This window comes from Telmatherina bonti (genome assembly GCF_933228915.1).
Source record: "Telmatherina bonti genome assembly, chromosome: 5".
In the NCBI taxonomy this organism is placed as follows: domain Eukaryota; kingdom Metazoa; phylum Chordata; class Actinopteri; order Atheriniformes; family Telmatherinidae; genus Telmatherina; species Telmatherina bonti.
In genome coordinates this window covers 19,575,171-19,589,620 of record NC_136623.1, presented here as the reverse complement: position 1 = coordinate 19,589,620, position 14,450 = coordinate 19,575,171, and the positions used below count along the sequence as shown (strand labels likewise).

The following is a 14,450-nucleotide window of genomic DNA, read 5'->3' as shown; positions in this document are numbered from 1 at the left end:
GCAACACGTTCTGCCTGAAGTTCAGCATCTTCCTTCCAAATGGCAGGCAGAATAGTGTCAAGACGTGACTGAGTCCTTTTCATTCCCCTGGAAAAGAGATCTGAAGCGGCTGGGTCTGCGTCCTCAGATAGACTGGAATGAGTGACAGTTGTCTCACCACCATATCTCTCAGGGGACATGAAAGGAGAGTCATCTTCATCTGAGTAGGTGGGACTTGATGAAGAATGTCTGTCAATCTCAGGGTTTGTCGGCTGGGTGCGGGGTGGATTTCGATAAATGGGGCGCAAAGGGTTTTCTCGACGAATAGGAGAGTCGAAGACTTTTGCATGGGAGCGCGAGGTCTCCTTAGAGGTATTCAAGGATGCTGCATGCCTGGTTTCACTCTCTTTATCAGACATGTCACAGGATAGCGGGTCCCTACTGGATTTCTGCATCTGTGGTTTATTGTATCTCAAGTAAGCGTCAGCTGTGTTGTAGCTGGGGACACTCCGTTGTGGTTTGGAGTGGGGAGGGAGAGGGGGAGGACACATTTGAGGAGGTTGAGGGTAAACTGGATGTCTTGAAGGGGGAATAGAGGGGGACAGGGATGGAGAGGGTGGGAGAGTCTGTCGGGCCCGATGGAGACCCAAGTGATCAAAAGTAGATGGTGGGCAGGAGCTCATGTGATGGGGGTCTGTCTCAATTTTTCCACCGATGGTGTAGTGAGGAAGTCCTCTATATCCAAGTGGAGGAGCGGGGAGGGGTCGTGAGTGAAGGTGGTTGGATGAAGACATTGACATAGAGCGAGGCTTTGGAGGAAGGACGGGAGCTTGAGAAGTTGTGGAAGATTTTTTACCTGCTTCACTGCTCTTTTTCTTTGCTACCTCGTCATCGTCCCCTAAATCCACAACCGAGAAGTCAGTCACTCTGCTTGAAGTGTCTCTGAACTCGGCCGTGCCTGTGTTGGGCACCTGGAGCTGAACCTCACTTAGTCGGACAGTTTGGAGTCTTTTTCCGGCCTTTTCAGAAGAATAAGGAACTTGGTCTTTTCCAAGTGTTCCACTGCGAATTTCCACCAGCTCCACGTCTCCGGGGCAAACTGAATCGGAGCGAGAAGAGGACCGTGCCCTCCCTTTAAAAGTTGGCGACTTGTCTTGGGGAGTGTGCTCCTCTAGTCTGATGTAGTATTCACTGGCGAGTGAGGGGCTGCGGGCGCTGATCACTGGCACCACAGTAGGAGTGTCCAAGGATTGTCTGTGGTTATTGTTCACAGTTGGGATTGGTTGAGGAGGAGGAAGAGGTTTGTAGCCTCGTCTTGCATGAGCCTTCTCCCAAAAATATTCAAAGTTCAAGCCTTTGCTAGTTTCTGTGACTGTCAGGATATCATCGAGTTCAGATGAGGATGGGGTAATACAGTTTCCCACGGGGTCCAGTAGGGGGTAAGAGGTGTCTCTGCATTCCCTGCTATACTCTCGATCTCTATGCCGCTCATTTCCTACAGTCTGAAAGGCAGGTGGACGGAGTAGGTCCCAGCGTTGCTCAAATGATTCCTCGCTCTCCCCTCTCCTTCCCCTTCCGTCCTCAAACTCCTCATCCTCTTCATCTTCCTCTCCAACACTCCCCCTTGCCATTCCTCGTTCAGCAGCCAAGAGGGAGGAGAGAAGGAGGAATATTTCTGCTACAGAGGGGCGCTGTGATGGTGGTAGCCAACAGGATTGCATGATCTCATACCTGCAGACAAGACAGAAAGAACAGACGATAAAATGGAGAGCAGCTTTTATTGCTTTTCTAAAAATGTTTTTTTTAATTTATTTATTCATTTTATACACAGTTCAGTTAGCAGTTAAATACTGACCAGTAATCTGCATGGGAGAGTTTAAGTCTGGGTTGGGCCAGCGTGATCTGTCGCTCCCTAATGACGAAGGTTAGCACCTCTTCATCACTCAGGTGTCTGTGGGGCTGAGAACCAAATTCAAACAGCTCCCATATTACCACCCCCAAGGACCTGGGGGGAAAAAATCACAAGAACAATCTTCATACACATGTTTCATGTTATGTAATGTTTTAGAAGCACCATTAAAAGACTCTTACATTGATCCCAATAAGGATGCAGAAAGACATAACCCCAGCGACTCAAGCTACGCTCATCAACTCAGATGTTTTAGCAACATTATTAACATACTGCAACATATACTTGTCACAATAGCTGACTTTCACTTACACTATTATTGTGGCTAAAAACATTGATGCTAACTTTATTGTTGCTTTATCTGTTAAAAAAAACTGTCAGTTTGTATGTATGACTTGTATTTATTGGTATGTAATTCATGTCAGTGTTTTTTGTTTTTATCTCCTTTTTTTGTGACTGGTTTGCAACGTAGGAGATAAATAACAAAAACTCCAATTTACCATCAATAATTCTTTTGTCTTTTCAGCATAAAATGACCACAGCATTATCATATCTATGATTTTTCAGCACAATTTTGCTATTATATCCTTTAAATATAAATGCTATTGTCAACACATGTACATCATGACAGACTTGCTGTGACATTTAAGTTCATCCTCTTGCTTTTTGGACATGTTCAATTGAAATAATTTATTTTCATAACAGATACACATTATATTATTGCTGCTTTCTTTTTATTAAACATGATCAAAATATATAATCTAGTCTACCCACAACTCTGAACTGGATTAAGCTGTATTGAAAACAAATGAATAAATCTAGTAGAAAACATCTTTAAACCATACCAAACATTGCTGGTCTTGGTTTGGTCAGTAACGATGAGAGACCCTCTGTACTCCTCCAGCAACTCCGGAGCGATCCAGCGCAGGGGGATCCATAGCTTGTCTGGAGTTAGGTAATAATCCTCCTACAAACAAATACAATTAGTATTATGGACAACATATAGTTGTGGAAAGGTTATGAAAAGGGCCATACAAGCCAAGTTAAACATACCTTGTAATGGTTGTGTGATAAACCATAGTCACCTATCCTTACAGTGAGATCTGAGGTCAATAGACAGTTTCTTAAAGCCAGATCACTGCAGAAAAAAAACACAAAAGCAATATTCAGAGATCCTTTATAATGATTTTGGGGTGAGAGAGAGGCGTCTTGTTTAAAATCTGACCCATAGTAGGAGAGGTGAAACTCATGACTGACCTGTGGATGTAGTTGTTTTCATGAAGATGCAGCAGACCTGAGGTGATCTCAAAAGCCATCCTCTGAAGAGTCAGGAGGTCCCTTGTTGGGAGGTCTGGAGTCATCCCATCTGACTTGCGCTGGGCTCGCAGATACCGCTTCAGGTCACCCTGAATTGTACATCACAACAATATTGCAAATGGTTAAGCCAAAACTCAGTTAGTTCCACTTTGGCCACAAAACTGTACATAGTTTGGGCTCTCCTCTTAAAAAAAGCTCAAATAAAATCATATTTATAACTTCTGCAGTGTTTTCAGTCACAGAGTGTAAGAAGCAACAGGGGAATTGGTAATGAACTGGCAATCTTTTGTACTGGTTAATTGTGCAGCAGGAAGGGCAAGGAAATACAAAGAGAACTTGATAAAAGGATGGGAATCTTTTCAAGGAGAGGACAATGTGAGACTTTATCAGACAGGGTCGAAGCAGCTGTTTGGCTTCTCTCTCTCTCTGTGCTACTAAAATTGATCTGCTTGTGACTTTGTTTGGCCAAAGAATCCACTCCTATTGCTTTCTTAATCAGTCATGGAGTGTACCAGCTGAGTGAAGGACAACAAAGAGACCAAAGCAACAGAAGATCTATAATTCTAGCGATAATCAAATTTCAGAGCTTCTATCATCAAATGACATTAACTGATGGTGTAGTGATACATTCATTCATTCATTCATTTTCTGAACCGCTTAATCCAATTCAGGGTCGCGGGGACGCTGGAGCCTATCCCAGCTGGCTTTGGGCGACAGTGATACAATTTTACTATAATTACACATTAATAAATGGCAATAATAACTTCAAGAGCATCACAAGACAACTAAACAAGTCACAAATGTTAAACAGTAATAAGACATACATAGCAGAATTAACACTATAGACATCGACAAGGTTTTAACTAATATGACACATTCTTTGTTTTGCACTTGTGTTCTAACTTACAAAAATACTTTTATGTTCGGTTTAGTTGTGACAATTTTTACTCACCAGCTGACAAAACTCCATAACCAGGAGGAAGGGGATGCTCTCACTACATTGCCCCAAACACTGAAGGATGTTGGGATGCTTAAGGCTCCTGCAGGAAGAACCAGACACCAATCATAAGAAAGAGACATAGATATTCAGTTGCTGTTGCAGTATTTATCTTACTTCAAGGGACAGGAACAGGTTGCCATGTCCTTGAATGTATCAGGCGTGTGTGTGTGTGTGTGTGTGTGTGTGTGTGTGTGTGTGTCAGTGTAAGTCGTGCTTTTGTATGCGTGTGATAAAAAGAGAAGAGGATCACCCGAAGCCTACTCAGTTTTATTATTGTCTACTGACAGAAATATCATTAGTATGTAAGCTAGTAGAGAAGCAAACAGGCTTCATTTGAGTAACCATATCCATCTTAGTGAAAGAAAGATAGCACATCTTCAATTATAGCTGCAATAATTATCTCTTCTATCTGCTGCACCTGCATCATAATGTATTATGAACTTTTTATGAAAAGTTTATCCATCACATTTAATTGTTAAAAATGAACTATTAACCTTGAGTTCATACTTGTGGTTTTCTGTATCTGTGCTACCGTCATATTACACCTAAATCAGAAATGGTGGTAACTGTTGGGCAAAAGTTACATAACCCACTTTGAGGTCTTAAAATGGAAACTTGAGCTTGAGAAGAAGCTCGAACCTGTATGGCTCAGATTCAGCCAGGAACTTTCGCTGCTCTAGGGGACTGGCGCTGACACGCAGCTCCTTCACCACAGCCTGCGAGGAGCTGGAGTCACACAGGACTTCAGCAAGGATCACCTAGAAGAGACATAAAAGACATAAAGAGGGCCCAAGACGAGTTATGCCAGAATTAATGCATAGGAGCAGCACATGCTGTATGAAAAAATCTATTATATTTAATGTGAAAATGCATCAGTTGTATCTGAATAGGAGGAATGATTATCTTACTTTTCCAAACCAGCCATTTCCTATCTCCTGAAGGTAGTTTAAAGTGTGTCTTCTGAAGCACTGAGATTTGGAGTCTGGAAAAGAAAAAGAAAAATGTCATGGTTACACAAATGTCAGGTGTTGATATTCTGACGTGGGCTACATGATGCATCATCATCCAACATTTTCATCCAAATTCTAACTATTTTTCACTTCTCTTGCTCTGGGAGTTCAATGTTGAACTGTGATTATTTGTAAACTGATCTATCCTTGTCAATCAATTATTTAAGCTGACATCACAGTTACTCTAATAAATTATCTTTTTTTCCACCTTTTCCAGGATGAAGCTATGCTGTTTTTTAATCTATAAAATAAGCTCAATATTATTATGTGTTGATCTACCATGAACCTTTGCAGACTGAGTTAAAGGGAAACTGTAGCAGGTCTTTGTAATTGTTTGTCTGATATTTTTTCTGAGTCTTAAGAAGGAAAATAATTAACTTTATTTCCACATCTCATCTTCAAGAGTTCATGATTTGATTAAAAAAAAAAGATGGAAAATATTTTAAAATCTATTATTCTCTCACTTTAATCTGTCATTTTACATGTTCAAGATAACACATACAGATAATCACTTTAAAACAAGCATTTATTAACGTAAAGTAGCTTTGATTAATACTATACTGTGACATGCCCGCCCCCCCCCCCCCCCCCCCCCCCCCCCCCCCCGTGGATCTCTGCCCTGTTGTCCTGCCTGATCTGCTCATACAAAGCACTGATGCAGAAGTTTCTGAGATCATAGCTTCCACTTCACTGAGGTGCAGTAGGGTGTCCTACTGGTTGTGCACTCAGTTTGAAACCTTTAATGCATCCACATCAGTGATTCAGGCAACAGAGCATGTGGGAGTTTAGCGTGTGGAACAAAGATGTGAACTTTTGTCTTGAAGATTCTGCTTTAGCAACAGTACGAGAACAAGAGTCAGGTAACCTGCTCCATCATGTAGGGCAGGACAGTTGGATCGGTCTCTGACTGGTAAGGTGTAGACCTCAGGGAGAGAAGGGCATGATGACAGGCTGTCCTCTTGGATGGGACTGGAGCCTCCAGAGCACTCCTCTCCATCTGCATTGTCAAACTCCTAATTGAAGCACAACAGCATAGAAAATCACAATACTGGTATAAAACTATGAATAAAAATTATTACTAAATAATACTTTTGTGGTAACTTGTTAGTGCAAATGATGAGAAAGCGGTAATAACACAATATCTTTTTTTTTTTTTTTTTTAAAAAGACACTGTCAAGTAAAAATAAAGCTTTTCTTGAATTAGACTGATAGGATTATTCACTATTTCTACTTCATTAAGTTGCAATTATTGGCTCTTTCTATATATTTCCACAGCAAAACCCCATGCGGTTTTTAAAGCAGGTCTGTAAATCTTAAAAAGAATATACATAGACCGACATGCACAAAATATGTGGCATAACAGAGAAAACAAAGAGAGGTGAATAAATCTCTTACATGTTGAAGACTTACATTGAACCCCACTCCTCCTCTCTTACAGCACAGGCAGGTGAGGAGCAGCAGAACAAAAGAGACAAGCCCCGAGCAAGAGATGATGATGACGATGTAGGGTGGAGGAGAGAGGGATGCAGCTCTGGTCTGAGAAACTGGGAGGAAAATAGGAGCAAAAATACCAGGACAGAAACAATTTAATGAGAAAAAAATCTGGCTATTTGTACTTCTACAAAGGAATCTGAGTCAGTGAAAATGAAAACAGAGATTTCACTGAAGCTTAAAGTTGTAAAATCTTGTTACACAGCTGTTGTGTTAAGAGGGAAACCATTGGAGCTATTTCTGAGCTGCAGGTTTTGGACACAGCGGAGAACCCCAATGGACAGTTTGTACCAGGGATTTGAGGGTAAAAAAGCAGGAAAACAAACTAAGTTTAAGATAAGAAGCTGTCTGGATCAGTAAAAGAAAATAGAGACTGGAATTAAAGTTTGAAACTGGGAAGATATACCATTCCAGCAAGGACAATAAGCATGGGGAAAGGGGAAATATCAGAAATGGCATTCCACTCAGGAAACACAGTTAAAGAAGCAGGGGAGGATGGCTGGAGTTTAATTTAGGTAAAGAAGGAATACTAAGTGGGAAGGGATCGGAAACTGGAAAAGAATTACTCAAATCAGGAAGGTTTACTAGTTAGGTGAGAAAGGGAGGGATCTGGACATTTGATATTTGTACCTCAACGTAGTCGATTGTGGGAAGTGAACCATCTGCAGAAAAGAAAAGGGGCAGGGCAACGTGGTTAAATACCTTTCAGGTAGTGTTTGTAGGTTTCATTGAAATTCTGTAGCCAAAATGTGTAGATGACATGAAACAGGAACAATGACACCTTAAAACAGTCAACAGGAGGCAAACTCACACTGCACATGGGTGACAAACTTGGATATTTAATCTATTTTAAACCATATTTTCCCTTTTTTGTGCAACCCAAAAACCTCATTTTCAGTTGACATGAAAAAGTTGGGGGAAAAAAACAAGCATACATAACACTAAAATTAGCTTTCAGGTATTCTTAAAATGATCCATGACACGATTATAAAACGGTGGTAACAAATCACAGTTTCTGAAACTATAAAATGGATCTTTAAGTTTGTCATGTGTCACAATATCCTGGTTTCACTGTCAGTGTCCCTCATTAAAATTAAACAATACATTCCTTCACAAGATCATGATACTATAAACACTGCATACATAAATTCTAAATGACCCTTATATTTAATAATTTAGCAACTAAAATATTGCTTCTTGGTCAGGGGACTCAAACCTCCCTCTTTTTTCTACTCTTTGTAACTATACCCCCTTTTTTCTTAAAAGCCCCCACCAGAAGTTGCACCATAAACAAAGCAGTAGCAAAAGCAGCTTAAGATGTGCCCAGAATATGAGAGCATCATTTCATCCGAAAGTGGTGTGATGGATATTTCAGTCCGTTTCTAATAATAATAATAATAAAAATTAAAAAAAAAAAAAAAAAAAAAACTAAACAAAAAGTGTCCCAATAAATTTGATCAAGAACATGAAAAAAAAAAGCAACAATCCTTGATCATATTAGCCAGTCATCAATAGGCCTACTCCTTCAAAGCAAGGGCAAAATTGGAAGTCTGAAATGGGGCTCTTCTGTGCGGTCAACCAAACATGGACCACCAACAACAAACCGGGGGCTCCAGTCATGTCGCACAATTCCTTAGCAGTGCTATTCTTTCATCTTTTCCCAGACAGATGTCCAGACAGACACTGCATATAAATAGGAACATAACACAGGGCCTTTTCCACCAGCCTCTGTGCCAGCCCTCTTATCAAAACAATACACCACCATACAATGACAGCACATATTACACAAACACAGCTCTCTGCCAGCTCTTGGGAGCAGAGGACAATTCAGAGTGAGAAAAATTAAAGATGCTCGAAGTGGTTAATGTGCTAAATGATCTCTAGTACCAAACGGAGGCTATATTTAGACTAAAGATGGTCAAATGACCAGCGTTTCTTCAGTCTGCTGCTCATACAGTTCATGTTGTTTTGAAATGCCATCGATGCAAGGCCCAGAGATCGCAACACTCCCCTAATATTTTCATCACTGCATGCAAATGTGGTACCCTACCCATCACCCAATCAGCCCTGGTCCTGTTTTTATTAAGTCGCGTGCTGCAATAAGCTTGTCTTATTCGCGATACGTCCCAGACAAACTGGCTGACATTACAGTATTCAACCCAGTGTGGAAAGGCCCCCCTTTTTTTTTTCTTTTTTTATAACTGACTACATCCCCCTCTCTCCTCCTTTCTCCAGCATTACTGACAGGTTTTCAAACCCCCCTCCTCCACCGCTCACCTTCCCTCTGCGGTGCTCCGAGGGCTCTCTCCGGGCTGAGGTACGACATGATCCCCGCCAGCGCTACCATCGCCCAGCAATGTGGCCGCATCTTCTCCGCGTCCGGAGCAACAACACCATCCGAGCGACGATGCCGACTGTCGGTGTCGGTGTCCTAATCACTCCCGTCCCCGCCGCCACGGTCTGCACCGTCTCCGGGCTCAAACTGACTCCTTCTCCCCCCCTCCGTTTTTTCTCCAAATAATAAAGAGCGTCTCCTCGCTTTCCTTGTTATGCTCTCCCCCTGCCTCCCTCCCTCCCTCCCTCCTCTCCTCCTCTAATCCGCAATTAAACACGGTGCGCGAGATGCTCCATTGTGCATCTTCAGTCCGTCTCTCTGTGCACAAACATCACCGCTCTGCCTCCGTCTCTGCTGAAAACAACCATCCGCTATTCCTCGCGTTATATTTATAAATATATCCTCCCCCCTTGTTGTATCTCAGTGTTGGAGGTTGTCTTGTGTTTTCTCCTCCGCCTGCCTACGTCAGACACACACGGCGCGCATTGTCATGGTCCGGTTTGATCTTCACACTGGTATACACATACACATTATATAAATATACATATATATAGATATAAGCTGTGATAATATTCCCTCAGGGAGCTAATGTGTATAACTGGTGTTCAGTGGTGAGCTTCTATTGATCTCACATTGGATTTTTAATCCCAAATATCAATCTAGCATTCATATGGAGACTTTTGAGTCTTGAGGGATTCTCGTGGATACAGATTTCCAGTGGATAAAAGTAGGCTATGTGGTATTTTCTGTCTAACATTTTTTTTCCCTACATTTTTCCTAAATCCAGCAAATGGATAAATAAATAAGAAAAAAAACTTTGTTTTTTGTTTAAACATTTAAAAATGAAAAAGGACCTAAAACACAACACTATAGATTATAATAACATCACTTATAAAGGTGGGATTTATTAAAGGGAACGGTGCATTTTCACATTGTATCGTTGTTAAATAAAATACAATAATTAAAAATAGGCAAACATCAGCCCTTCATATCTGTGGTGGCATCATATTGTGTGGTGTTATAGCATAGACTGTGCGTTATAGTAGTGGAGCGTAAACAACAGTTCTGATCTATTCGAGCATCCAAGACGGGGTGTGACAGTGAGTCAGCATGCTCAATATCAGCATCCTGAAACAGAATCACACAGATGGATGAGTTGATCACCTTAAGAAATCATTCCCACCATGATGGTCGGGATTACTTATTAGTCCAAGTTCACTATTTCAAAAAGTTTTATCTAACCAATAGTCCCAAACAAAAATATATTTATTCATATGGTTTATGACAAATATAACCAAGCTTTCTGAAGCATGATCCAGCAACTTTTTGGGAAATGTCAGCTTATTATCCACCAATAGCATATAAACCTGTACTTCTGAAAGTGTGGTTAAATTGACTTTTTCTTTCAGCACAATGTAATTTTGTTACAGCAACTTCTCTCTCTCTATACATATTTCTTAAATGTTACAAGCCATGCAAACAGTTGTTCACAGTGATTTCTTGCTGACAGCCTGAGCCTAGCGCCCCCTGTGATGACAACCATCTGCCCCACTGATGCGCTCATAAGCAAATTGCTGCAAGGGCAAATCAAGCTGCAACTAAACCCGACCTCTAACACTGAAAATAACAAAATAAATTAAGTTGGATGATCATGGTGGTAAGATTTTCAGAATGAATACGTTCAGCTTTACATGAAGACATACATTATATAGAAAATCTACCAGTAAACCATTGACTACAAATTAGTCTTTAAATAACAAGAATTGCTCAAGATTTCAGAATCTCATCTCTCCAGCTTTCCCGATCCCGCCTTTGTCGCTTTCTGGCAAGTTCTGGGAAGTAGGCACTGTTGTAAGGCCTCTCCCTGTCATTCATCTCCATCCCTGGCTCCTTCCTTTTGCCACTCCTCTGATCCAGAAGAGCCTGGGCTTTCCTCCTTTCTTCAGCCTCCCTCTGTAAACGCTCTGCACGCAACATTTCTATGGAACTAGAGAAAAAAAACAAAAAAAAAACACCATCACTTTTATATCACCACACAAACTCAAAATACAATAAATGACATATCTTCAGTACCAGTAGTGACTTTCTTACCTCCCGCCACTGCTCCTCTTTTCACCTTTGTCTCTTTTTTCCTTTTTCTTGCTTTTGTGGTTTCTGTCATTCACACAGAGCGCTTTCTTCATATCTTTTAAAGGATCTAAGCTCTCCTTCAGTCTACGGTCCTTCTTCTCTCTCTCCTCTTCACTTATGGTCTTCCTCTTTTCTGTGTCTTTCCTCTCTTCTTTTTCTTTGCTTCCCTTCAGGTACCATGGCGTCACCTCAGATCCTGGCTGGGGTCCTAAAGACACGAGTAACCCGATGGCTCGTTCCTGTTTCTCCTAGACATTAAACAAACAAAACCAACAGTTATCAGGATTAATCACTACTACTTATCAGTTTCATTTGTTTCATTTCACTATTTTCTAGGACTTTCGCTGAGAGCAAACAACTTGTATCACCTCTATGGGCTTGACATGCATTTGTGTGCATGTTTTCATTCTGGCTGTGCTTATGTGAATTAACAGTTGCCTGCTTTCAACCTGTGCTGATACTAGTCCTGTTACAATAAACTGTGACATTTCCAAGATACATATTCAATAAATAAATCAATTACTACAAGCACTGAAAGCATCTTTGTTTGAGCTGATAATGAAACCATAGAAATAGTACTGTACTGCCAAACTTGTAAACTTTACAAGTAACTGGTTACGCATGTAAATAGTAATGTCAGAATTATTTATATAAAGTCCAGCTTGGTCGCTATCATTTGGTTATTGTCTAATACATCATGGGAAGATTTGCAAATGAACTCTTCTGCATAATAAAAACATGACAGGGTAAACAACTAGAAGAAGCAACACCATCACCTTCTCTTCTTTCTTCTCCCTGAGATACTCCTCATTTCCTTTTTTCTCTGAAGATTCCTCCAGAGGAAAAAGGTTGAGATGCTCCAGATTTCCTCCCCTTTGTCTGTCATCATCCTCATCTCCCCCTCCTCCTGTTGACTGGAGGGCAGCTCGGGCTTTCCTTCTCAGATACTCAGTACGTGCCTGCAGAGATGAACGGCTGGTGTTATATTAAAAAAAAAAAAAAAGCATCAGGGAAAATTAAAACTTCACATTTCATTAATATTTAAGGAAGTAAGGATGACTTACATTTAATGGTGTTACTGAACTTTTAAATTCAATCTTTTCTACAGCTGGTACGTTTAATAAAATTGTATATGAACACTACCATTAAGTACCATGTAATCATTTAAGATTTAATATAACAAATTTACAAAGGCTCAATTTACAAATCCTTTTAAGACTGTTTTCTCATCATCAGTGACAGTATTATTGTAAAGACACACATGGAGGAAAAGCTTTTGCTTCAAATGGCAGTCTAATTCCAAAAATATTCTCTTATTCAAAATGTTCCAAGTTCAACAAAACTCTTAAAAGTTAAACAGCATTTTAATTTCATACAAAATAATCTGAGTGAAGATTAAATAAGATAACAACATACACTGTACATCTATTGTAGCTTGACACACTGATTTCTACTTAGCATATAGTTGTTGCCGTCAACGCTTTATCAGGCCCCATTTTATTACTTGTTTAATTAAAACCCAGTGGATTTAATGAAATGATTAAGGATAATCTGGATATGAATTGGTGACGGTTTTTAAACTTCCAACTAATTTCACTGGATTCACTGAGAGAGAGAAAGAGAGAGAGAAAAGGTTATTGTCTTAACAAACTTTACCTTAAATATATGCTACCTGTCAAAAACATTTATCTTTTAATCCAATGGGAAAGTGTGTCAAAACTTTGACCAGTACTGTATAATGAAGTACATCAAGCCCAACCCAACAGCTATAAATTCTGCTCTTATCCTACATTTTTCAGTCATGTTTTGGTGGGGTGTTCATATAAATTTATGGTCATTTTACCCTTGCAGGGGTTTCTTATGGATATTTACACATATCTTTATCTGTATACGTCTTCAAAAATAAAGAACCCATAAGCCTTACAGAAGTTTCCATATCACCACAACATGGGGGTCTACCAACATTTCCTAATTTTCTTGGTTTATTTGTCACAAAACGCTTGATGTGCTACTCAGATCGGACACAACACACCCACAGTCAATGAGTGCGAGTCATTTCTGTCTCACCACCATCATCACATCATCCTGAGAAATATAATGGCAACTCCGGGTTCACCTCTTGTTCTGCACGCTCCACTCGACGCTTTGCCTCACGTTCTTCCTCTGCTGCCTCAGCTTCATCCCTCCGCACACGTGCGATGTTGTCTTTGTTGCGGACATGCCAGCTCTTCTTCGGAAGGATGTTCATCGTAGCTTATGATACAGTATGTTAGCAAATAGCTGACTGAGAAGGCTAGCGAAAACTTGCAGAAATATTTTTAATGTACTAATAAACCAAATTTGTTTTGAGAGAAAGCAGGAGAATAAGTAATGTTAAGCAACTGTTAAATATCAGATAGCTAACCATTTAAAAAAAAAAAAAAAAAGCCAACGATATAATGTGTTAAATCGTCTTTCCTTCTTTCAAAATTAAGCTAGTTATAGCCTAAATCTACTACGTTTCTACGTTGACGACGCAGCAACAAAAATACGCTAACTAGTTCCTTCAAAAAAAAAAACAACCTAATCTCGTTGACATTTTAAACTTGGCATAAAGATTATACATTAATGGAGGTATTAACTTGCTTAGCGAGGAGCTGTGCTTGATTAAAGTTAGCAATAGTTGGCAGGAACCAGTACAGCAGCAGGAGACCCAAACAGGAAGTAAACATTGGCCAAATGTTGAAGTAATTACACGACTTCATCACCAGGGGGAGACAAGACACGCCTTATTTTATCATCTAAAGCAGCGGTTCTCAACCTTTTACTGACACTCTTGTAAAAAAAAATGTTCTCAGCCAAGTGCCCCCACCACTGCAAAGTTTTTGGTTGAGAAAGAAACATGAAAAACAGCCCTTTGTCATTTTCGTTTAGTTTATTAAACTTTAACCGTGCAAAACAACGGTAAATGCTTTGCACTACGACACTTCAACCAGGACTCAGTCATTTCTGTTGTCAAGGCGACAGTGACTGACAGATATGATTTGGCTTATAATGGATGGGGTTCAATTCATGTCCGAATGTGGGATTTTGGGAGGAATAAAATGGTGTAAGTCGAAATGTAAATTCAATTTACGAATGTACTCTTACATTTATTGAAATATAATAAATGTTTATGTATATATATATATATATATATATATATATATATATATATATATATATATATATATATATATATATATATATATATATATATTTTTTTTTTTTTTTTTTTTTTTCTTTCTTTTAAAGGATGTT

General features: G+C 39.8%; 1 protein-coding gene across 1 annotated transcript; it reads right to left on the bottom strand.

Moving 5' to 3' along the window:
• Nucleotides 1-10,216: 10,216 nt before the first annotated feature.
• Nucleotides 10,217-13,728, bottom strand: leng1 (leukocyte receptor cluster (LRC) member 1). Its single transcript, XM_079240618.1, has 4 exons — nucleotides 13,288-13,728; nucleotides 11,948-12,130; nucleotides 11,133-11,419; nucleotides 10,217-11,028 (listed from the first exon to the last, which is right to left on the bottom strand). The coding sequence occupies exons 1-4, from the start codon at nucleotides 13,417-13,419 to the stop codon at nucleotides 10,809-10,811; spliced, it is 822 nt and encodes a 273-aa protein (XP_079096744.1). The 5' UTR covers nucleotides 13,420-13,728; the 3' UTR covers nucleotides 10,217-10,808.
• Between the last annotated feature and the right edge of the window lie 722 nt (nucleotides 13,729-14,450).

Bases quoted from the DNA above. Each gene is read 5' to 3' on its own strand.
- leng1 (XM_079240618.1), bottom strand. From the start codon at position 13,419: ATGAACATCCTTCCGAAGAAGAGCTGGCATGTCCGCAACAAAGACAAC. The intron at 11,420-11,947 runs GTGATGGTGTTG...TTTAATGTCTAG, and splicing joins GGGAGAAGAAAGAAGAGAAG to GAGAAACAGGAACGAGCCAT. The intron at 11,029-11,132 runs GTAAGAAAGTCA...TTTTTTCTCTAG, and splicing joins AAGAGGAGCAGTGGCGGGAG to TTCCATAGAAATGTTGCGTG.